We start from the raw sequence: 26,673 nt of genomic DNA on the forward strand, positions 1-26,673 counted from the left end.
CATCCTAATCAACGTAAAAACTTACTAATTACCTGTACTTCAGAATGCTACGGTACTTTTATCAGGTTTATTTTATCTATTTTAAGGATACACGCATTAAAATAGCGCATCTCCGTATGTCGGTTTTTAACATTCCGCGAGTAAGAAACGAAGGGAGTTCTTAAAGAATAGAATTTTTAAGGATAACCATGAATATTAATGAGGATAATAATGAAAACAATATTGCACTCAAATGTTTTCAAAGTCTTTTATTAAATAAAAACACTTTTGACACATATTCAAGTATATATTTAATACTATTTAAGCTATCTACACGTTATTGTAACAAAACTCTTATGCCTGTATTTGGAAATTTAATTGTTTTAAGTATTATTTTTATTATAGACCAAAACCTCTCTTTACAAAAACAATTTAACATAGATTTATTGAATTTTTGGGGAAATTTTGAAAAATATTTCACTAAAAGTTAACATAATATAATCGAAGATAAAACAAACTTCCCAGGGAAATTCCGAACTGACTACATTGTACACATTTCGCTACTACAGTGAGCAGAACAAAAAAAAAATTTTTGTTAGTTAGACTTAGTTTAAGGTGTTCTCTTTTCTAAAGCTAATTGATATTCATCAACGGCCTTCATCATAATATTCAATTTTACTTTAATATGAGGTATCGGGCCTTTCTCCGGTTCTCCAACGACTTTGTAGTTACGAAGTAATGTCGCCAGTATCGTCTTAATGGACATGAGGGCGTATTGGTAACCTGAAATGACAAAAATGAGCTCGTATAACTACAGGCATGAGACAAGGACGTAACATCTTAGATCCCAAGGTTGATGACGGTATGTATGGGATGGTTAATATTTGTTACAGGACGATGTATTGGGGCGACGGTGACAACTTACCAGGTGGCGCATTTGCAGTCTGCCAATAGTTATTTTATTGGCAATAACAATTGTCTTAAAATACCAACACAGGATAAATAGTATATTTATACAAAAATATGTGTAAATAATTATACAAACCGACACAATTTCTTGGACCATTGCTGAACGGCATAAAAGAACAGGCATGTTTCAAATTCAGACGCTCTGGAAGAAACCTGTCTGGATCGAAGTGTTCAGCATCCGAACCCCAGTATTTTGGATCACGATGACATCCCCAAATTGACACCACTACACCTGAACCGCTGGGCAATACGCGCCCAGACGCTAAAACAGATAAAAAAAACAAATAGATTAGAATTGAAACAACTAGACTTACAACTTCCTGAAAATGAAACTATAAAACAAAGCGGTACCGACTACCAACATAAATGATCATTTAACAACATCTTTGTAAGAATCTGGACAACTAGCATGCTCTTCAGCTCAACATATTTGATAGAAATGAATAAGATGGTTTAAGCATATCTCTATCTATACTTATAATAAAATTGTAAAAGGCCGATGTCGAATTTTTGTCTGTCTGTCTGCCTGTGTGTTTGTATGTATACATATATATCAAGAATACTACCATTATCGTAATCATAATTTATATAATTTTATATTGATATAATTTTTTTTTAATAATCTTAAGTTGGCTATGTAAGAAATATTACCCATTACTTACATCGCCAATGCGCAAACAACCTTGAGAACTAAGATTCTCTGTCCCTTGTGTCTGACACAAAACATAAAAATGCCAAGTATAAGTACTGCTGTTTTGCGTTAGAATTTCTGATGAGTGGGTGGTACCTGCCCAGACGAGCTTGCACAAAGCCCTACCACTTAAATATACTAGTATTGATTCATAGAATGCATTATATTGGGGTTGATAAACTGATGTGTTTAGTAATGCATAACTCTCAATGGACTAAGATTTGGAACTTAGAACTATAGTAACTTTTGTTCAGCTTAAATATACCTATGCAACGATATACACGTCGCTATTGAAGGTGGGACCAGAGTTCATACAAATCCTGGAATTTTTTAGACAATAAACTGCAATTAACTCAATAAGTTAAAAAAATTTGGTTCAAGGATTATTTAGATCATAAAAAGTTTGAAGTTAACAATCATTGATTTTAAAGCATGATAATTTAATTTAATTGTATATAACCTATTTAATATGCACCTAATTAAACAGCTAAAATAGACTTTTTCTTTTTCAGCGTGACCTTTTTTTTATAGAATAGGAAGGCGGACGAGCATATGGGCCACCTGATGGAAAGTGGTCACCAACGCCCTTAGATATTGGAATTGTAAGAAATGTCAACCATCGCTTACATAGCCAATGCGCCACCAACCTTGGGAACTAAGATTTTATGTCCCTTGTGCCTGTAATTACACTGGCTCACTCACCCTTCAAACCGGAACACACCAATATCAAGTACTGCTGTTTTGCGGTAGAATATCTGATGAGTGAGTGGTACCTTGGTATTAATTTTTATTAAACAAGTGCTTTTTCATCTTAACATTAAAATTGTAGCGTAGAATTTATTTTTCAGACCGCATCGAACGAACACTGATTTGATTAAAAAATAAGAAAAACCACTATTTTATTTTTTGTTACAAACATGTTGACTTTCTAATTTTTTTAAAAGGTTTATATAAGAGATTAGATTAAATTTATTTTTAGCATCATATTTTTAAAATTTCAAACAGGACAGAAGACGTAATTGCTTATTTTATTTTTATTAAATATTGTAATAATAGATTTTTAGTTAGTTTTATGGGGAAATGCTGGTAGTATTCTTGCTATATTGATAGATTTGTATATACTTATTTAAGTTCATAATGATAATTATGTAAATTCATTATTTTGACAAAAATGATGTGATTTGATAAAATTGTTCCTTTGTTTTCGCTTCGCTATAATATGTTAGGAAATCCTACACTGTTCAGAAAGGGTTCAAGCATAGGACCAACAGCTTCACGTGCGTTCCGAGTACCTGAATGTTCTCACGGCCAACTTTGACACTCCTGGCTACTACTGAGAATTTCTCGACTCTAGAAGTTTGACCCTATGGCCTCGTGATTAGATTAATATCAAAGAAGAATAAGCATCCCAGAGTCTGGAAGTGTGTATACACCCTTGCCTTGGAAAGCACGTAAAGCCGTTGGTTCCTGCTCCTGAACTCTTTCCAGTCAGATTGCCGTCCCATCGGATTATGAGTGAGGGAAGAGAGAGTCCGCCTGTGTTTGCGCACACACTTGTGCACTATAATATCTCCTGAGCAGTTGGCTATTCTCTCTTGAGATTGGTCGCCGTGGCCGATATCGATCTGGATGGCATTATTATTATTAATACTCACGTAACGCAATGTCTCTCTCTACTTTCCGAATGATGAAAGGCACGGGAGGGAACAGCCTTAAAGATTCTTTAACAACTCTCTCTAAATATTTTAATTTTTGTAAATCGTCTTTAACAATAGGACGTTTTGAGTCTTCTAGAACTGTACATAGCCTGAAAACAGAATTACAAATTTGTATCCCTTACTATAATATCGTATAGAGGTTGTATAGTTACACAATTAATTTTAAAATAAATTCTGATGACAGACGGAGATAACCAGATGTTTAACCAATAGTACTGTGTACTTAAAATTAGACACATGCAGGTTTCCTCACGATGTTTCCTCCAGCGCCGAGCATGACATGAATATTCATTCGTGCTTGCCTGGGTTTGAACTCGTGATCATCGGTTAATATTTACGTGTTTCAATCACTGGGCCATCACGACTATTAAGATATAAGATATTTTTTTTATTTTCTAGTAGAATTGTGAAGTGGCTTTAAGCAAGTTATAAATACTGTTAGTTCATTTTGTATTATATAAAACTAATGATTTATTCTATAATTGTTGGAGTCCGTATTATTAAATAAATAAATTGAATATATTAATTCGTCGAAAATGAATGAAAAATATGAAAAAAATATATACGTATACTATATAAACTTCTTACGTTGTCTGCATTGTTCTTATTCTTGTAATTATACCAGCTCACTTACCATTGAACTTGTAACATAATATTTTGTACTGCTGTTTAGCGGTAAAATAACTTGTGAGATTTTTTTAAATTTAAAATACTCAGACAGTCTATCCAATAGAACGTGGTAAATATTCATCACTTCTCATATAAATAGGCACTGTAAGACAGATTAACCATCCCTTACATTGTTAATGTGCCACCAAGATATATAAGCCGAGTTAAAAGACAAAATAATGTAATAAATAATAATAATTCATTTATTTTTATTATTCATGCTCCAAACATTCTCCTAAAAAGGGAAAGGAGGCCTTAGCCCAGTTGTGGGACATTAACAGGCTGTCGATATATATTTTTTATATATAGATTAATAAATAAAATTATCACTACACCTTTGATATTTATTCGTATTCATCAAAATTCAAAATAACTATTTATCAGTCTTATCGTTATATCAGTTCACTTTCCACTATATACTAAGTAAGCGACTAAAATACCTTTATATAATTATTGGTAATAGAACTGCAAAAAACAATTTATTATTCAATCGATACTGCGTATTTCCTTTAGTATTTAAAATAGAATCGAGATAAATAATTGTACATATTAGCTGATGAATACCGTTTTCTTTATAAATAATAACTTCGAAACAACCACATCGCATATATAATTGTATTGTTTATACAATTATTGTATGAATTTAATAATTTAAAAAGTAACTAACGCTTAATAATTTAAAAATATTTTAAAAATTAAATAACTTTTTTTTAAAATCCGTTGGATTTTTTTTTAAAGTAAACGCGTGTCATAGCATGTTACATAGTGTACTTAACCTACTTATATAAACTTTCCCATCAAAAAATCTCTTTGTTTTAAAACTGAATAGATTTTTTCAAATCTTTTTAAATCCTAAAATTCATTCAAATAAATAAACAAAATAACTCTTCCTAGCCCCTTTGCTCACAATCTTAATACTGGTGGTAGGGCTTTTTACTGGTGGTAGGGCTTTGTGCAAGCTCGTCTGGGTAGGTACCACCCACTCATCAGATATTCTACCGCAAAACAGCAGTACTTGATATTGTTGTGTTCCGGTTTGAAGGGTGAGTGAGCCAGTGTAATTACAGGCACAAGGGACATAAAATCTTAGTTCCCAAGGTTGGTGGCGCATTGGCTATAAGTGATGGTTGACATTTCTTACAATGCCAATGTCTAAGGGCGTTTGGTGACCACTTACCATCAGGTGGCCCATATGATCGTCCACCTTCCTATTCTATAAAAAAAAAAAAAAATCTTAATACAGCGGTTCTATAGTTACGCAATGCTTTATGTTCTTTTCTCATATATCAAATTTCTGCTTATTTAACTTTAAAGTTAGTATGTGTGTTGTGTGAATCTTAGCCAACTGCGGAAGGCATGATAGTGTGTGCACTAACACAGTTGCACTCTCTATTTCCTTACTCTCATAATCCGAAATCATAATCATCTCATATCATAATCATAATCCGAAAAGTGCTTAGGCGCAGGATCAACAGCGTTACCTAATTTATCACAGAAAATTCCAATAACTTATTATCGGCTCGACCTGGGGTTTTCGCCCAAGACTTCGTGATCTATGATCTTATTTCTAGCCACTACGAGGCCCAATAATAACCATATGAGTAAATTTTCTTAATTTCAGTGCATAGATTACCGATAACTCAAAAGTATGTTTTAAATGTTATTTTATTTTTATTCATGTATATGAATACTTACTCTTCGTATACTTTATCTTGTATTTCCGGATACTTAGATAGCAGCTGTAAAGTGTATCCTATACAATGGGCAGTGGTGTCAGTGCCAGCAATCGACAAAGTCAAAATTTCCTCACGTAGTTCAAGATCTGTGTATCCATTTTCACAACCAGAGAGGTGTATAAGTTGCTCAAGTAAATTCTTCCTTTGATAATCATCTAGATCTGTAAGTTATATAAATCTTTACAATTCAATTTATACGAAGACAAAAATATTTCTGATACTTCTAAGACTTTCTGTATTGACATTATTTAATAAAAATATAACATTTTTGGAATGAACATGTATTTTTGTTTCTTTCTTTATTATCTTTACTAAACAAGTTTCATTAATATTAATCATACATTAAAATAAACTTAATGTTAATGAATAGTGAACAAAGGCGGATTTATCTGAAAAAGAGAAATTTTTGAGTTTAAAATTAATAAAATTAATTGCATATATAAAAAATAGTTATACAATAAATATATACTCATAAAATACAAAAAAAAAATCTGAACAACGATCTTATTGCTAGCAATATTTTGAAGATTTTCGCATCTGATTTAAAGATAGGAAATTTTAGGCGGTAACTCACTTCAAAGTCTCACTGAGTACGCATTAAAAGATTTAAAATAAGAACATGAAGAACAAATTGAAACAAAATATTTTAGTTATGACAAGATCATAGCCGCTTTTCAGTGACCTTGTCCATGAAGCAGAAATGTTCTTTGAGATAAGAAGCGAGATAGGAGAAAAATAATCTTATAAAGGAGGGAATCTAACGCGTAAATATGATATTAAACATATACTTAATACTAACAAAATCTAGCAGAATTTGGCTACAATGACATGTTATACAGGCCGCTAAGCGTAGGACAAAAGGAAATTGGCCGCGTGAAAATAGGTCTAATTCAAGCAACGTCAGCTTATATAATAAATATCATAACCTGATCTGATAAACTATTGATTATCTGATTTACATTAAGCGTACAAAAATTCACATATTCTTAGTAGTTTACTTTACCCAGTAAACTTGCTTTACGTGGAATATAAGTTATATTTTCATCCATGTTTCAACTTTAAACATAAGGTGAAGTAATAAATAAGTAACGTACGTTTTGTTAAGTCACTAACTCAACCATACATAATAAATAGTCTGTTGACTTCATATAACTTATGAACCCGTAAAGTTTCTAAACTGTAGACATTCTGTCAAATAAATCTTAAAATCATGAAAAAATAATAAAAAAAAGAAGACTTGCTAATAAAACTTTGCAAAATTGTCTTCCTAGAAGAGAAATATCGGTTAAATTGTATAGAAAATGAACTGAGGCTTAATGCATTAAATATCACAACTTTTTTAGGTAAAGTGGTTCACATATTATATTTAATTTTATATATGCTTTAACATACGTACTGTAATGAACTTGGTCTTCTGGCTGAGCGTCTTTTTCTTTCTTCAACTCGGCTCGTTTATTTTGTATTACCTAGACATTGAATAATACTATAATAATAATAATTACGTTTTTATAAAGTAAAAATCGATTATACAAACTTACTTCATCCGTAAAATCGTGTAGAATTTTGATACACGCTTCATGTTTAGAATATTGTGGAAATAATTTAAACAGCCAGTCAGGTTGTAGCCATAAATGAAAGATCCTTTTACAAATTATGGCTAGAACTTGATTTAATGACGTAACAAAAGGTGAATTCGAATTATTCTGAGCATTCAATTTAACACCCATCGCTGTTTCTAAAAAAAACATAAATATTTCATAATTAAAAGTATATAAATATTTTACGCTGTGTGATTTTAGCAAGTAGATTTGATTTCCATCTAAATCTAAAATTGTTAAGTGCAATCAGATGCGTAAACGTATGAACTAATAAGTGAAAACAACCCACCAACCCAACCCACCATCGTGGCATCATCACAAAGATAATCGGTTCTATAAATCTGCCTAAAAATCATTTTTATACGGCTTCCGTGCTGCTCAGACCCCAATATTAATGAAATAAAGGCAAGCGAATAATACTTATGATAAATACAAACAATTAACAAACTATTTGATAAGACATTCTTCAAAGTATTCTCCTATAACTCTTTATGTACATCATTCATAAATTTTAATTCATACTGAGACTAAGTAGACTACATAGGATTCAAATTAAAAAATAAATTATTCTGTTTGTCAAGTAAATTTGCAATATGTATTTAAATATAAATTATTAAAATCACTTGACTCCTTAGGTGAAGATGTGAAGCGGTAAGTAAGAGGTATTTTTAGTATTTAATTTGTTTTAGTTAAATACAATGTTTTTTTTTAATAATTTATAAGTTTAAAATAAGGTTACTTAATTTTCTATTAGCCATGTTTTATAATCATATGATTTACTTTGTCTACATGCATGCATGCCTTTTGATTGTATGTAATATGTATTTATCACATCAGCATGGCATCCTTTAGTCCGGTCAAATAAGACATTTCAGTTAACTATAATTAGCATAACGCTAAAAACATGTCTTATAAGCGTGTTTTGGCAGTCGCGCGTTTTAAAATTTGCAATTAGGTAACCGCGAAAATTTAAGGAAAATTGTATATTGTTAATTATTTATGTTTAAGTTTATGTTTAGAGTTTTAGAGCGTGATGTTAGATTATAGTTCAAAATGTCAAATGAAAAGTAGCAATAAATGTGTATCCAATATGAAAGGCGCATAATTATGACTGGACAAGCCAAAATATTTACTGACACTTTATCACGACATTTAAACGTAAAAATCTATTTAAAAATAAAGATTTATACTAGACTTTAATGAATAATGAATCCAATACCTTTCGTCTGTGATTCGACTAACGAAGAACTTGACGTAACTCATTACAAAAATTATCATATATGTTTAAAAAGTACAATAAAATAACAAAATTTTGTTTTCTGACTAAATTATTAGCCCCATTATTGTTATACTTTGTTCGGAATAGGTAAATAACAATATTGTTTTCGCGAAACAAAGAAATGTCATAATTCAAAGTCTGACTTCGCGTGTGTGTCTAATAATAGATAAACGTGAATAAATCAACGTGAAACCTGACGAGCGACGTTTGCTAAAATACGTCTATATCTGGAACGATCATTAATATATTTCTTACGTGGACAATATTTGAGAAAATCTATCTATAGTTAACTATGAAAAATAAGTATAGCCATAAGTAACAGCCATAAATGTCCAGGAGCTGGTCAAATGGTCCTCTCTTCTAATAAGCCGAGATCTAATTGTTTCTTTTTATAGTATAGGTTGGCGGACGAGCATTGGTTCACTTGATGGTAAGCGTTCACCAACACCCATAAGAATTTGGCATTGTAAGAAATGTTAACAATCGCTTACATTGCCAATGCGCCACCAACCTTGGGAACTAAGATGTTATGTCAATTGTGCCTGTAATTACAATTGGTCACCCACCCTTCAAACCGGAACCCAACAATACCAAGTACTGCTGTTTTGCGGTAGAATATCTGATGAGTGGGTGGTACAGACGAGTTTGCACAAAGCCCTTCCACTAGTAAAAAGACCAGTAAAAAGAACCACGAGTCGTATTTAGTTAACTATTCATTATAATTATAATTCAGTAATTTTTCATATAAGACGAACAGACAAGACACTCCGACATAAAATGTTCTCTTTTTTATAATAAATTGGAAATAAATTGGAAATTGTTCTAATAACTAAGTTACAAAAAAGACACCTAGAAAAATAAAACCTAATGTTATTACAAAATTTGAGCCCAAATTATTAGAGCCCTTTCACTGTGTCGCCGTTGCGTGTTATTGGGGAGGAGCACCCAATGTCCATGGGGTTCAAGCTTGCTTCAGAACAGATAGACACGGACAGAGTAACTTTCGCATTTATAATATTAATATGAAGTATAGATCAACTGATAAAACATTTGGAATGTCACATCACAAACACAAAAACACATTAAGTTTCTTTGTTCGTGTAGTTTTTGTACTTGTCAAGATACTTTGTTTTAAATAAAAGCCTTCATATTTTGTAAAAAGTAACTTACCACACACTGAATCCAACGTATAAGCAGTTAAATATGAATAAATGCTGAAATATCCAGTTCCAGTTTTATTAGCTAATTTTTCCACTAGCTTTACGCTATGTTCCGAAAAAACATCAAAAAAATTTTCAATTATTTTTGGACTAAATGCTGGAATAATGATCTTTCTGCGACGTCTCCATATTGAAACTAAAATAAAATAGCACCAGTGCATGAAATTACTTTAGATTCTCCAAAAAAAAATCACTTTCAAAATATTAATGGAATAAATTAAAAAGTACTAACTTTGTAGAATTAATTAGTTTAAAACTTACCTGGTGCAAAAATACTGCCATAGCCGATGACCTTTCGCATAAATCTATGTAAGTCGTCTTTTTCGAGGCAGGTTTTTAGTATCATCTCTAAATCGACCGGATCACATACTACTGTTGAGAGAAAATAAGTAGCTCTTTACACAAGTTACAAAGCATCGGAGTAAAATTGTTCCTCATTAGGAATCAGGCTTATGTATAGTAACTTAAGGGAAAAAGAACCCTGAACTGTTTACCCATTGAACAACAAGCATGATGTTCAATGGTGCTTTTATGAGCCTCCTTGAATAAACTTCACTAACGCACTTTATTCTCACTTTTGCTCTCATAATCCGATGGGTCGGCAAATCCGACTCGACCGGAAATAGTGCCGTCGCAGGACCAACGGCTTTACGTGCTTTCCGAAGTTAGGGAATGTACACAGTACCAGCTTCTAGACTAGGCTACTAGGAATTTTATTTAAATATATACATTTGAATTAAATAAATAAATATTTTTTTTTGATTAATTGTGATAGTGGAAACACAAACACATTCATGAAACATTTTTTACTAAAGTTGACGTAAAAACAAAAATAATAGCTAGTATTAAAATAATTATCCCAAGTTTGAACTTACACACTTTGTATTGTAATTAACAAAGAGATAATTTAGAAAATTAAACTAATAGTAATTATAAGCTTGAAGGTTGACACGATATACATAGAGCAACGCTTGTTGAGCTGGATGAGTGCGGTGTCGTTAATGGAACATAAGTAAGCAGAGCCTAATGTTCTACAGCCAGATTTGATATAATACGTCAGAACAAATTTCTAGTTACTTCGCCTTTTCAATTCGCATTAAAGCTTTAAATCTATATACAAATGTAAATTAAAAACTGCTACTATACAAATGTCACAATCGTGTGGAACGATCGCAAGAAGTATCGCAATTCCGATTCTCTGGGCGACATATTAACCAGCCACCAGTTGCCTGTATTATAAGATGAAGTACTACATCCTAACCATATAATAAAACCAAGGATCAAAATAATAATAATAATCAATCATTATTTATTCACATACCTGTGTATATATCACTGATTGTAAACATTCAAAAGTAATGGGGTTTCCCATCAAGAAAAACTCAAAAAAGAGTTGACAGTGGTTTAAATTCCGTGCCTCGAAAATTATGAAAATATCTTGTCGGATTATGAGAGTGAGGAAACAGAGTGGACTTACGTACGCACACATTTGTGCTCCATAATATATATTGCGCAACTGTTTATTGGCTAGTTGCCGTTAAGCCGAACGTTATGACCGAATTCGGTATGGAAGACATCGCCACCTTGGGAGATGTAGTCGTGTAATTCTGCGTAAGGACTATTTTAAATATTAACAAAAATAATATCTTTTAGATTTAAATAAAATATAGCCTACGTTACTCACTGATAATGTAGGTTTCTATGGGTAATTTTTAAAATCGATTCAGTGGATTTTGTGTTTATCCATTACAAAAACTTAAATCTTTTCTCTTTTTAATATTATTATTATAAAATGTATATAGAAGTATAAATATCTGCGTTTTTATACTTTTTATGAAATTAGGTAAAAAATAATTGTTATTAATAAAACTATGGTGGAGAAACTAGATTTTTGCGTGCCCTCATCTGATCTGGCTACGACAGACAAATGGGCTATTCTCTCGTCGTATATCCTGCGATAAATTAAAACATTAAATAATAATAATAACAAATACTTACAAAAGTAAAGTATATGATTTAACCAGCCTTTTATGATGCCGTCGTTTTCCATAGCCGAGTAGCTGAATCTTTGCATAGTCAACATTATATCTGAAAGTAAATATTTTATTTGCAGACAAATTAAACATAGTTCATTGTAAATTAACTATTAATGTATTATTTATACAAAATAAAATTAAGAATAAACTACTGTACAAATGATAAGTGCATGGAATGTTGGCAAGAATGCTAACCTCCTCCCTTCCTTCTTAAGTCCACGCGAGCTGGTTCTCGATGTCACCGCCTAACTGTGACATCAATTCCATCGCGAACAAAGAAATTTGGCAACTCCTTTTTTTGTCGCACTTCCAAAAAATGGAATTCCTTACCAGCTCACGTGTTCCCCTCCTCTTACAACCCGGGTTCCTTCAAACGAGGCGTGAAGAGGCATCTTGCGGGCCGGCAAGGCGAAGGCGGCTAGTGCAGAACGTTTTTCCCGTCTGTACTGGCCGTCGTCGCGTTTGGACTCTGCTGCCACTTACCATCAGGTGGAGTAGAGTCATTTGCCCTCCCGGCAAATATATAAAAAAAAAGCACATTTCCCCTTTGAATCGAATCTCTGGGCGAAATGGACCAGCGCTCTTTACTATTATTAAAACATTTCCTCTTAAAAATCTTAATTGTTTGTAATGTGGACCATTTCTGCACAACACAGTCCAAATAATCATATTAATTCTTACGAAAGATATCGCGATAAGACCATAGACAAGTTTCAGTACTTTTTATAGTTTTGACATATTTCAACAGGTAGTTGAGTAGGTTGTTTGAAAATACTCTTTTTTTCGGTTTGTAAATAAATTTATTGTAAGTTAAGTAAGTTAAAGTTCAGATAGGTATTTCGTTTTGTTGCCGTATATACTTTTTTCTCATTGTTTTGTTAAATATATACCTGTTCGGTTAGTTACATATTATATAAGAAGTACTACACAGATTTACGTTTTAGTTTCAAAAGGGAACAATTTCCTGGGAAGGTATCGTTTTCAGTCACAATAATAAAGCAGGGAAAGACATTCAAGTATGTCGAAATTAATTTAAGGGAATGCTGTTTTTCTCATGGACAATTGTATGTTATATATATCCTATCTAGATCCGGGTGCGGCAAAAACCAATAAATACTAAAACCCCACGAAAAAAAATATGAAAATGTTGTATCTACTGAAATATTATAAATCTGCTCTTAATGATTTTAGGTTATTACGCGGGTGAAATCGCGCGCACAGCTACATTATGTTATACACATTAATTTAAAACGTGTTTATATATAACAAAATACAAAATACGGCGTACATTTCATTTGATATCCGTCTCTGCAAAATAAATAATTCCTTCTGCGGCAAAGAAATAATTTCTATAATAAAATTTAAAGTGATGATTTAACTTGTCCAATTTATTAATTATTATATAAAATCTTATGTAGAAATTATTAATATGACATATAATACAAGATAAGAATTGGATGGGTCGCAAATTTGTAGATTTTCAAGCAAGATTAAATAAATGTATGCACATAATTGTATTATTATTTTCTTATCCTTATTTATTTAATTGTTAGAGAAAATAACTAGTAACTTACTAATTTATGAAGTTTTTTCTACACTTAAAATTAGGAAAGCAACTTTTATTGTCACACACTACAGAACTAAACAAATATATGAAATGAAAATAGGACAAAAAAATCATTTAAAATTTTCTGGGGCAATAGAAACCAGGTTTAAGCAGAAAATAGCTGAGTCAAAACACAGCACTTGATTTCAGCTGGTCCCGAAATTATGCCAATTAAAAATTAGTGCCAGATAAAAATTAGTGCTTGTAAATTAAAGAACAATTAAAATTTTCCATTAGAAGTGAAAATCATTACTTATAATAAAAAAATTAAAGTTAAGTTACAACAAAACGAAAATAGTATTGGCGAGTTATTCTACCAAATTATACACAGTGAATCGTATATTGCATTAAAACCTTAATTTAAATTTTTAAAATACCTTCTGTACTCCCTGCCAAGTAGCTCGTTATTCCTATAACGGGAAAATCGCCCTTTGGAGCAGGAATGACCGAAGCCAACTTATACATTCTCCTCCTTCGATATCTAAATAGGATAAACCACAGCACAAAAATCGTAAGCAAAAAATACGCGATCATTTTTAAACCGAAATATTTGAATACGAATCCGAGACGAGTATATTTACGAGTGCGTTGAGCGTATCTGTGAAAATAATTTGCACTCTATTTTATAAGAACATTTTTCCTTTGCACTACCGTCGGTATGCGGACAACTTCTCTGCTTTAATAACTTTAGGATCACAGGTTCATGGCGCATAAAGGGCAACCTTCAGCTCTAGGAAAACACACTTGTCTATTTCACGCGATATATATTATATGAACGCGTACGTTGTCGAGAGTACTAAGTTTTATGCAGGCTAGCAAACAAGCGTGGTTGATGTTATCAACTGTTTATTTACAGAAGCAGTAGGCTGTATATGTACTGTGTGATACTTGGCAGTTTACGAGATTTACTTTACTTTATACTTTACTGTAAACCACAAGGAGAAAAATACACATGGATACAGCCTAAATAAATAGTAACAGCCTGTTAATGTCCCACTGCTGGGCTAAGGCCTCCTCTCCCTTATTGAGCAGAAGGTTTAGAGCTTATTCCACCACGCTACTCCAGAGAAGTAGAATACACATGTGAATTAATTTCAATGAAATTAGACACATGCAGGTTTTTTTTGATGTTTTCCTTCATCGTCAAGCACGAGATGAATTATAATCACAAATTAAACAAATAAAAGTTCAGTGATGCTTTCCCGGGTTTGAACCCACGATCATCGGTTAAGATTCACGCGTTCTAACTACTAGGCCATCTCGGCTTCTAGCCTAAATAAAAGTACCATACAATTGTGGCGACCTTATCGCTACATAGCGATCTCTTCCAGGCAACCAACGGTGTAAGTAATAGCTGATAGGATATGAGGTAGGTGGTGCTAAGATTTATTTTGTTTTTTTTTTCCAGAATCAACTTAAAATCCATATTATTCACTTAAAAATCAATACAAAAATTTGACTACAAATTTGATAATAACGACGTAAAGTAGAACCGAATATACCATGGCCAATGATAAAGCATTTCACATTATCTTATTGCTAGTCACATTTATCTATGAATGCTTCGCCTTTTTTAATCGGTTCTAAGCTCATAGTGTATCCGTTTGGCGGCTCTCGGCGACATTATTATAAATTAAATGTATATAACGATTTCTTTGCACACAAAATCTGATAGTTAAATCTAATAATAGTAACAGCCTGCAAATGTGGGAGTGGGACACACCGTATAAATTGGTTATCACCAAATCCTGTGACCTTGACAATCATTCTACAGATAACTACTACAAATTGCAATACATTGTACTGCTGAATTCCAGTTTGAAAAGTGAGTGAACCAGTACAATTATGTATAAGCATAAGATACATGACATCTTAGTTCCCCAACTTGGTTGACAAACCATTTGTACTACTTTTTACAGATTTGACATATTTCTAAAACACATAATCATCAGATGAGAATGAATGATGGATGAGAATTATTGACTGGAATAGCAAACTCGGAGCTTAATCATATGGACTTCCAAAAATTAGACCATTACAAAGACTTTATTACAATTATTACAAAGACTTTCAAATACATAGAAACAGCCTTTTAAACATACGCTTCATTTTTAAAAATAAGCACGTAGCGATAGTTTTACTTCGGAGATTCATGCTAACGTCTGATACGTGATTACTTAGGTAAGCATGTACCTATTATTGTCAAACAAGGCGATTTAATGTTATTAAGAAGCATTACAGATCGTCTTTCCTTATATAAGTACCAGCCGTGTACCCGATGGGATTTTCCATTTATACGCCTCAGTAACCAACCGACTTTTATCAGATGCTTAGATTTTATATAACCTGGGATTTTTTTAAGGATTATTTCTGTTAGGAATACATTAATTTAATTTTTGATCGATCTAAGCCAATACTTCGTTAGTAATAATAATAATAATATTTTATTTATTTCTTCACAAAAAGTTTACAAATTAACATATAACATTTAAATATCAGCTAAATAATGTGACGATTGGTGCTTGCAATAGATAAACCGTTCTACAAGACACCAGGCCTCCACTTGCGTTTATATGGACAAATAACAAAAATAAATGTATAAAGTAAAAAGGAGCCGAAATCAGTTGATGTACGGAAAGCTAGCGGTCCTGATGGAATACCAGCCATAGGCTGAAGAAGTGCGCAGCGGTGTGATAACGCGCCTGTTCCAACTTTTTCTCTCTTGAGGATGTGTGCCGGAGGCTTGGAGAAGAGCGATTGTACAAGCGGTTCCAAAAAAGGGGATCGGTCTGACCCGGCAAATTATCGGCTAATAGCTATTACTTCATTGCTTTGTAAGGTGATGGAACGGATACTTAACAACCAAGTGATCCATTACCTAGAAGATCACTGTCTAATTAATGACCGTCAGTACGGATTTCGACCAAAACGATCCACAGGTGGTAACTCTGGGTTGAAGCTATCGACAACCATGGGGAATCGTTGGCGGTCAAACCGGAACACAACAATATCAAGTATTGCTGTTTTGCGGTAGAATATCTGATGAGTGGGTGGTACCTATCCAGACGAGCTTGCACAAAGCCCTACCACCAGCCTCGATATCTCCAAGGCTTTCGACAGGGTCTGGCACAGAAGTCTTCTCTCCAAGCTGCGGCATACGGTCTGCCTGTTCAGCTCTGCACCTGGATAGCCAGCTTCCTGCATAAACATAGCCTCCGTCTTAATTTATGGTTGCGCTTCACCATTCCATGTAGTGAATGCTGGGGGATCTGTGTTATCCGCCACACTCTTTCTTTTGCATATCAATGATATGCTCTCTCTATGGAACATACATTGCTATGCAGACGACAGTACAGTGCATGGGGATACCACGGCAATTGAGGAGAGGGGGATCTTGTTATTAAACTCGATAAGACGTTCTATAGAACTCATCGCCAAATGGGGCTCTGATAATCTTGTTGAGTTTAATGCCAAGAAAACACAGGTATGCGCTTCTCAGCGAAAAAGTCACCATTTTCCCCTCTTCCCTCCCACTGGTGGCACTACGCTGGAGATACAAAGAGATACATAAAAGAGATACAAAGTAAAATCGCCATGCTGGGAATTGACGTTCGGTGCGACCTTAGTCCAAGGGATTACATCGAGGGTGCTATAAAAACAGCTTCGCAGAAACTCGGAGTTCTGAACAAGGTGCGGTGTTTTTTCACGCCACAACAACTGTGCCTGTTGTACAAAACACGGGTACGGTCTTGGGTTAAATATTGCTCGCACCTTTGGGATGGCTCCGCTAAGTACCTACTGAAGGCCATCGATCGGTTGCAGCGACGTGCGGTTCGCATTATTGGTGACGTAAAGGTCGCAAACACCCTCGAGCCTTTACAATTGCGTCAAGAGATAGTAGCGTTGAGCGCTTTCTATCAACTGTATCACGGCGAGTGCTCTGAGAAATTATTCTCTCTAATTCCTACTTACCCCTTCCTTCATAAGTCTACGCGTGATGGCTCTCGATGTCACCGCCTGTGACATCAATTCCATTGCGCACAAAGAAATTTGGCAACTCCTTTCTTTATCGCACTTCAAAAAAATGGAATTCCTTACCAGCTCACGTGTTCCCCTCCTCATACAACCCTTCAAACGAGGTATGAAGAGGCATCTTGCGGGCCAGCAAGGCGCCCCCGCCTTGAATCTACTACGACTTACCATCAGGTGGAGTAGAGTCATTTGCCTTCCCGGTAAATATAAAAAAACAGGATATTTATTTAGTCTTTTATCAGTAATCTGAGTTATTAAACCTTCGCTTCTATGGAATCTGCGTGTTATTTGGTATATAACATTTATAGCTATAGCTTACGTACATTCAAAACTTGAGTTGTATCATACAATAATGTGGTTGAGTGGCGAACGGGAAGTGCCATAAGTACCTTTAATACGGCTCTTTGAGCTCTTTTTAGCTGGGTTAAGTGCACTTTTGCAACACCTCCCCAAGCACAAATGCAATAACTTATTCGTGATTCTCCCAATGCTTTGTATGTTCTGATAAGTAAGGAAAAATTAGCCACTATGCATAGGTTTTTGAATACAAAAATTAGTTTTCTAATACGATTCTAGAGATAGGAGAAATTTGAGAATCACATTCTAAATGTTCATCAATCATGATACCAAGATACTTGATGGTTTTATCGCGGCTTAAAGAGGGGCAGTTGCAATTAGATGGAGTGTCACTATGAAGATTACAAGGAAATGTGTGTGTATCTAAGGAGAATAAAGTGCTTGGGCTACCAAGATCGTTTATGAAAAAACATACATAATTAGTTTTATTTATATTAAGTGATAATATTGAATTTTCAAGCCATGCATACCCTGGATAACGTTTTTTCAGCAGTTCTTTTGACATCGTCAGTGTCAGGTGTCGTCAGCAAACATCATTAATTTGCCATTAAATAAGGGGGTTTTACAGAGATCATTAATTAGAAATAGCGTTGGGCCAAAGGTACTGCCCTGAAGAATGCCGTACTGACAAGACATAAAATCACTCGTTATTCCATTCTCCCTAACAATCTGACTACGATTATTTAGATAATCTTCGAACCAATTCAGTGCCACTCCACGGATACCTAGCTTTTCAAGGCGACACAATAAAATAGGCACTGAAATTGTGTCAAATGCGTTCTGCAGATCTAAGAACACCCCAATACACCTTTTTCTTTTATCAAGATGGATGAATATTTTTGAAGTTAGTTCCACACTGCATCCTGAATAGAAGTTTGAGGCCTAAATCCATATTGATTGCTTGCCAATATATATATATATATATATATATATATATATATATATATATATATATATATATATATATATATATATATATATATATATACATATATATATATATATATACATATATATATATATATATAGTGTTATTATATATATATATATATATATAATAACACTAAGGCTATAAACGTACTAAAAGTTTTAATTTTTTTAAAAACAATTCTATCCATTAATTATATATTACATAATGATTGTGATAAACACCAACATAGATCAAATATGTAGATTACAAGTCGGCGGTAATTATACCTGTAATTTGTCTAGTAACGTTTTTTTATTGCATATTAACAACCGACACACAAAAGCTAAGCATGTCAATTAGGATTAGAAAACGTTTAAAAATCATAATCAACATATAAAAAATATATAATATAATCTAAAAATACTATATTTCGATTGTCGATAACAGATTTTAACCTTTGCATGGCAACAATATTAATTAACTTTTGTTTTAATATTTTGCAATAATATAATCTTTAACAATATTCAAAACTTACTTCCGTACGTGCGGCTTCACGTGTGAAGGGGGCTTGTGTTTGGTTTAAAAAACCTAAGTTCATTCATTAACTTGACACTATTTCAATTATATCATCATAATATTCATTAGTATTCTAAACAGCTACAAAAAAAGATTTCTATTCTAGGACAGAAAATGTTATAATTTATATACAGAGCAGAACATCTATATGTAGTGTTTAGCTTACAAATGCAACGCGATCAATAAAACAAGTCTTGCATGAAAAGTACAGCCCTAGCATACAATTATAATATTTAATTATTTTACCTGCCATGAATGATTACTTGCTACAAATAACATACCTTTACAATAAATATTTTGTAATGAATATTGTACTGATCGGTGTTTATTTTTATGCTCAAGGACTTTTGAGCAAATTTCAAATAAGGTTTTATAAATAAAAGACTTCTAATTACTTTAGATATATTTTATTATGTCAAGCATGTGTGTTAATATTTTTTTTAATTAGAATGTTTGTCCGTAACAAACTGCAGCAGAATCACTAGAAAAGTAGTCACAGAACGTGCACCCTGAAACAAAATAATTAGATGTTTTTAATGTCCGTGCCTTTGGTGTATCTTAGCTTTGTTTTGTATCAATGTTATTTTAATATGCCTGCATGTTTATTACCAGCCAGTATCACTACGTTTCAGGGTTAAAAATATTTCTACCAACATCTACCTCAGACTTACCAATAATTAGCATCTTAAAAAAAAAAAATAATAATTAATATTACGTTAAATAATACATTTTACAATTTTAAAGTTTAGCTTGCATATAAGAAATACAATAACAAGAGATTCAATGCAAATATACGGTACATTATTGTTGCAAAAAAAACTAGGAATAAATAATTATAATATCTGGTTATAATATACCATATAAAGAAAATTTATTTTTTGTTCATATAACATTTCGATAGGAGCCGAGTCTCCGAATGTAGTTAAATCACAAAAATCCAATCCAGGTTCAAGGCCTGAATTTTCATGTGCTTAATTTGTGTTTATAATGCATCACATGCTCGACGGTGAATGCATATATTGTAAGAAAATCTGTTGATCGTATCTGTTAAGGATAATAGCCACATATGTGTTCACCTAGCTGTTTTGAAGCAGTGAGATGGAATGAGCTCCAAAAACTACTACAAAAAGAAGAGGAGACCTTAAACCTGCAGTGAAAACATCGACAGACTATTTGACTTTACTTTTTTCTATTTATTTCAATTATAGATGTATTACCTGTCGTTATTTTTCAATTTGATTTAAAAAAATTAAGACACTTACTTCCAACATCATCATATAGTCCAGTTTGAATAAACCATGAGCGGTAAAGATTGGTATTTGGTGAAGGATTTGCAGCGATAAATGAACAGCCTAAAAATAAACTTTATTATTTTATTGTATGTTCAACTAATAACAGACCAACAAATGGTCCCACCCATAGGTTTAACCCTGTAAAAAATATTAACCATTTCCAACGAATTGGAACTAAGATGTTATATATCTTTTATACCTTTAGTTCTACCGGCTTTCGTGCTAATCTTATAGCTTAAGGTTGAAAATATAAAAGATGATAGGTCAAATCATGAGTCAGAACAGCAGAAAGTTTTAAAAAATTATTTTAAGTGAATGTTATTATAGATTAAACATATGTAGCATCTCATTACCCCTCAGCAAGTATTCTCCTGTATAATTTCTCTATATCATCACTACCACATCACAACAGCACATTATGGAAACCATTAAAGAGTCTTTGTCTTCCATGACAGAATTGTTTAACAACAAAATGCAATTCCAGCAAGATCTACAAAAATCTTCCTCACCTACTACAACTTCTTCTCTGGCTTCAGAATTCACGACCTTTAAGTCATTTATTATTTCTGCATTTAACAGATGGATCGTCAGGAAATGCGTAGAAGACGAAGAATGCTTCTTTTACATGGAGTACCAGAAGCGAAGTCGGAGGAAACAACATCCCGCGTCACTGGTCTCGTAGTTCAACATCTACTTCTGCCGAATTTTTCAAGTACATGTATAAAAAATTCCTACCGCTTAGGTCGCTTTAATGATAAGAAGTCTAGACCTATTGTAGTCAAGTTTTGTGACGTCACGATGCGAGATAAAATATAGTTCGCCAAAACAAAATTTAAAGGAACTGGAGTCACGCAATCGGAATTTTTAACAAAAAGTAGGCATGATGTCTTCTTTGAAGCAAGATCTCGTTTCGGTATTGACAAATGCTGGACACGGGATGGCTTTATATATATCATAGCTCAAGATGGTACTCGGCATAAAGTCGAATGTTTGTCGGATCTCAATGCTATTCAATGCTCGCCGAGTCTAAAGGTGACAAGGTGACTATTTCACGCACTGAAAGGATGATTAAATAGTAATAGTTGATTTTTAACGTTCTTGCGATATTTATCCTTATTAATTGTTACTATTTTCTGTAGTTTGCTTTGTTTTTAATATCTACTCTTTTGTTTTGTATGTTAAGTGTCTCGCGTCGTTGAATACATCTACTTGTCATTGTCAAATGTCAATGTTGAATGCCAATGTCTGTTGTAGATTAAAAATTTATTAAGAATATTATGGGAGAAGAAAGATATTATTTTACACTATTAACTTTTGTATTCTTTTTATTAGCTTGTGTATTTTTTTTTCTTCTCCTATTTCTGTTAGTTACTATGGTTCTGTTCTTGACCTTAAGTGAAACATCCTTTTTTATTGTTTCTTTTGAGATGCTAACTGGCGGGTTATGGACATGCTACATTAGTCTTATAGGTACACATAATTTTTATTACTTATTTATTTCTTCATTTATTGTGTAATATACTTATTATTATTATCAAATTTATTTATTATTAATATTTTTGTATTTATTTTATTATTTATTTGTATTTATTATTTTCTACATATATGATATTTTATATTTATTACAATAATGGCAGTAAAACGAGAGCGTCAACGATTCCTTTCTTTCCTCATCATCCGATGACTCGAACACTGACTGCAGTTTTTACAGTATTCCTCCTTCTCTTTGTGATTCCCTTGATTCCCAATTTTCCGACGTTGTAAATAATTTTAACATTATACATTTAAATGCGCAGAGTATTCCAGCACATTATCCGGACATGTTATCCTCTTTTCAAATTAAAAATTTACATGCAATTTTAGTTTCTGAATCCTGGCTTAAGCCGTGTTTGTCTTCGACAGCATATTCCCTTCCTGGATTCCATCTGATCCGTAATGATCGTATGGCAAGAACTGGTGGGGGTGTTGCCATTTATCTGAGACCACATATACCCTTTTATATTGTAAGCTCCTCTAATTCGAATACAGTTGGAGAGCCAGAGCACCTTTTTATTGAAGTTGTTCTCTCTCACTCAAAGTTACTCCTGGGTGTATACTATTGTCCGTCACAGAATATTGATTACTTTCTATCTTTTGAGAACTTGCTAGAGTCATTTACTCCTTTGTACACTCATACCGTGGTGATGGGTGACTTTAATACTTGCCTTCTCAAGAACGATACTCGATCATTACGCCTATCTTCTATCATTAATGGTGCTAACTTAAATGTTCTGCCACTTTCTGCAACTCAATCCTTTCCAAATTCCACTCCTTCTTTACTTGATCTGATATTTGTGTCATCGCTTGCTCATGTTGAAAAACATGGGCAATATGCTGCACTCACTTTTTCATACCACGATCTCCTCTTCCTTTCTTATAAAATTAGACCTCCTAGAGCTAAACCTAGAATTCTCCTGCAACGCAATTTCGGAGGAATGTGTGTGGAGCAATTGCGAGAGGATGCTGCTAAAATAAAGTGGCTAGAAGCTTTGTACAGTGCTACGGTTAATGAGCAGGTTAATATTTTTAACTCTCTTCTGACTCAAATGTACGACGTACATGCTCCTATTAGGCGTATACATATAAAGCACTTACCAGCACCCTGGATTACTCCCAAAATTAAAGAACTCCAGCATAAGAAAAATTTGGCAAAAGCGAAATATAAGTCTAATCCATCTGATAAGAACAAATTAAATTATAAAAAATATCGGAATCGTTGCAACATGCTGTGTAGGGAAACACATCAAAGGCACATTTTTAAATCTGTTGTTGAGGACGACAACGCTTCCAGAGTCTGGAAATTTCTCAAGTCTCTTGGAGTTGGCAAGTCACATATCGATAACTCCACTAGTACCTTGGATCTCAAACAACTTAACCATCAATTTGCATCTTCAGTTACCATAAATAGTACAACTAAATCTAGTACATTAATTCAACTTTCTGTGTCATCATCTCCGACTTTTTTGCCCTTTACTTTTTGTGATTTTACCGAATGTGATATTAAGAAGAATATCTTAGCTATAAATTCTGATGCCGTTGGTTCTGACTGCATTAGCCGTAAAATGATCCTGCCTATTATTGATTATTTAACACCGGCTATAACATGCATATTCAATAATTCCATTAATTCTTGTACCTTTCCTGACTCATGGAAAGATGCTCAAATAATCCCTCTACCTAAAAAAAATAATCCTTCGTCTTATGGTGATTACCGTCCTATTTCCATCCTTCCATTTCTTTCTAAAGTTCTTGAGCGTCTTGTACATCAACAACTTAACCTCTTCCTGTCTTCCTACAACCTGCTAAATCCTTATCAATCTGGTTTTAGATCTGGCCATAGTACGGTTACTGCATTAGTTAAGATTACCGATGACATCAGATTAGCTATGGATAACCAGGAACTTACAATTTTATCATTGCTTGATTTTAGTAATGCTTTCAATACTGTAGATTTCGACATACTCCTGGCTATACTAAATTCTCTTAATATATCTCCATCGGTTATTAATTGGTTTTATAGTTATCTTAATGGTCGCCGTCAACGTATTCGAATCCAGGATTCTTACTCGGACTGGTTGGCGGTAAGTGCCGGTGTTCCCCAAGGCGGTGTCTTATCTCCTCTTCTATTCTCAATTTTCATTAGCTCTGTAAGTCAACATATCTCTTCTTCCTACCACCTGTATGCCGACGATCTCCAAATTTATGCCCATTCCAAAATTAGTGACCTACCACATACTATTCAATTAATTAATTCTGACTAAGAAAAAATTGGAGTCTTCCTTTTGGTCTCAGAGTAAATCCTATTAAAAGCCAGGCTATTATAATTGGCAGTTATAAATTATTACCTCATGTAGACTATTCTTGTTTGCCACCTGTTGTCTTTAATAATACTGTAATTCCATTAAGCAGCAAAGTTAAAAATTTAGGAATATATATAGATCAAAATTTCTCATGGATGTCACAAATAGGTGAAGTGAGCAGGAAAATGTTTTACTCAATTGGGTCCATTCGTAGATTGCGTAATTTTCTACCTATTCCTACCAAAATTGCGTTAGCTCAAGCCATCCTCCTGCCCATCCTTGATTACGCTGACACCTGCTATCTTGACCTAAGAGAGGAGCAATTAAATAAACTCGAGCGTATTCAAAATCTCTGTATTTTTTATATTCGGACTCCGCAAATTTGACCACATTTCTGAATTTCGCAAAAAACTAGAGTGGCTCCCAATCCGTCTTCGCAGGAATACTCATATTCTTTCTCTTCTTTACTGTATACTTTTTCATCCAAATTCTCCGCACTATCTTAAACAACGTTTTGAATTCCTTAAAGACTCGCACGGCCGCACTCTACGGTCTGACGATAATCTAATTCTTAAATTCCTTCTCACTCTTCTTCTTTTTATACCAATTCTTTCTCTGTCCAAGCAGTCCTATGGAATTCTTTACCACTACACTTAAGACAATCTCAAACTATTAAAACATTTAAAATCCGACTCAAGGCATATTATTTATCTTTATAATTATCAGGGAGTGTTGTTTTATTATCTGCCGCACTTTATTGCTATTTATTATTATTATTATCATAATAACATTCTTTTTTTTTATGTTTTGTTTTATATATTATATATGTATGTTTATGTATATATTATTTATTTATATGTATGTATATTTAGCTATAGTACTGTATATATATATTTATATTTATTTAAAAAATAAAAATTGAGATGATTAGCACACCTCCTTACCGCTTTATTTATTTATTTCATGTCCTTCACCCAAAGGTTGTCTGGAAGAGATCGCTCTTTTAGCGATAAGACCGCCTTTTGTACAAAATAGTTTTCGTTTCTTTTGTGTTTGTGTTTAAAATGGTTCTGTAACTCTTTTGGTGTACAATAAAGCATATTCTATTCTATTCTATTCTAAGTTTTGGGCATTTTCTGTCAAAAAAATTCTGAACAGCAGTCGGAGTTTAGAAGTTAGCTATACTATCTGGTGTCTCGGAAAACGTGTAAAGTTATTTCGGATTGTCGTCCCATCACATTATTATTGTGACTAGGTATTGCGCCTGTATTTAAGCATTTATGCACACATATATGCGATATAATACCATGCTAATGTTAATATTAAATTACCTCCGTTTTTATCGAAGGGTCTACATCACTGTTTATAATTTCATGCGCTACGTGTGGTGTAATCTGAGCCTGTGAAATAAAAAAATATGTATGTAAAATATTTTATCCATATTATCTTATTAAAAAAAGAATTGATATTTCCTTACGCACCTCTTTAACAGTCGCATCACTAAAATAAATGCAAACATATATAATACTTAACGCATATCCGATTTGCCAAAAAACGTAAATTAAAAAATCAACATAATTTTGGAAATCATGAAATAAGCCAGACGCAGTTGCCTCCATAAAATAATACAAGTACAAAATGATTTGTAATAGAGTCATCATCATTGTTAACAATATAACAAAGCCGAATTTTTCATTAGCAGTTTCTGTAGCCTTATATAATATGCTATAAATCTTTCCACAAGCCGTGATCTTTTTCGAGACATGCTTCTCTTGGACTAGAAACGGTTTGCCGATTACTCCTGCTTCCTTGAGACGGATTTCGAAAAAATCTGAGATAGTATTCGGTTTTACAGAATTCAGTACTTTATTCACAACTTTATATCTTCTTCGTAAAATCAACAAATAAGAGCAATACTGTGTCGTTATAATGAAAACAATAGAGTCGGTAAAAACCATTTGGAATACTTTCTCAATTGGCATTTTTATGCCTAAAGTAAGAAGTGACATCCAAACACTGAATATTCGAGTTACACTTATAATTATCTGCGCAAGACAAATGACAGAGACTAAACGAAAATATTTCGAGCAAATCGCATTTTCACCCAACGCTTTTAGGGCTTTATCGATGTTCACTATCACTTGCATATCGACTGTGCTACCGCTC

General features: G+C 33.1%; 1 protein-coding gene and 1 long non-coding RNA gene across 4 annotated transcripts in view; both read right to left on the reverse strand.

The window, feature by feature from the left end:
* Positions 1-241: 241 nt before the first annotated feature.
* The window catches only part of LOC126768787 (cytochrome P450 4d2-like), a 104,417-nt gene continuing 77,985 nt past the window's right edge, over positions 242-26,673 (reverse strand). For 2 of the 3 annotated variants that reach the window (XM_050487112.1, XM_050487111.1), the window contains exons 2-10: positions 11,858-11,947; positions 10,121-10,231; positions 9,810-9,995; positions 7,301-7,497; positions 7,159-7,228; positions 5,722-5,923; positions 3,295-3,446; positions 1,025-1,210; positions 243-762 (exon numbers count right to left, since the gene is read on the reverse strand). In XM_050487112.1, the coding sequence (XP_050343069.1) occupies positions 590-762; positions 1,025-1,210; positions 3,295-3,446; positions 5,722-5,923; positions 7,159-7,228; positions 7,301-7,497; positions 9,810-9,995; positions 10,121-10,231; positions 11,858-11,947 (1,367 nt within the window). In that variant the 3' untranslated portion in view covers positions 243-589. Of the gene's footprint in view, positions 763-1,024; positions 1,211-3,294; positions 3,447-5,721; positions 5,924-7,158; positions 7,229-7,300; positions 7,498-9,809; positions 9,996-10,120; positions 10,232-11,857; positions 11,948-13,878; positions 14,330-26,673 lie in introns of those variants that run through there. The other variant, XM_050487110.1, reaches the window with a different exon arrangement.
* Positions 19,836-21,874, reverse strand: LOC126768804 (uncharacterized). The gene is made up of 3 exons (XR_007669272.1): positions 21,178-21,874; positions 20,639-20,728; positions 19,836-19,885 (listed from the first exon to the last, which is right to left on the reverse strand). It is a non-coding gene; the product is annotated as an uncharacterized LOC126768804 (long non-coding RNA).

This window comes from Nymphalis io, chromosome 5 (assembly GCF_905147045.1).
Source record: "Nymphalis io chromosome 5, ilAglIoxx1.1, whole genome shotgun sequence".
In the NCBI taxonomy this organism is placed as follows: Eukaryota; Metazoa; Arthropoda; class Insecta; order Lepidoptera; family Nymphalidae; genus Nymphalis; species Nymphalis io.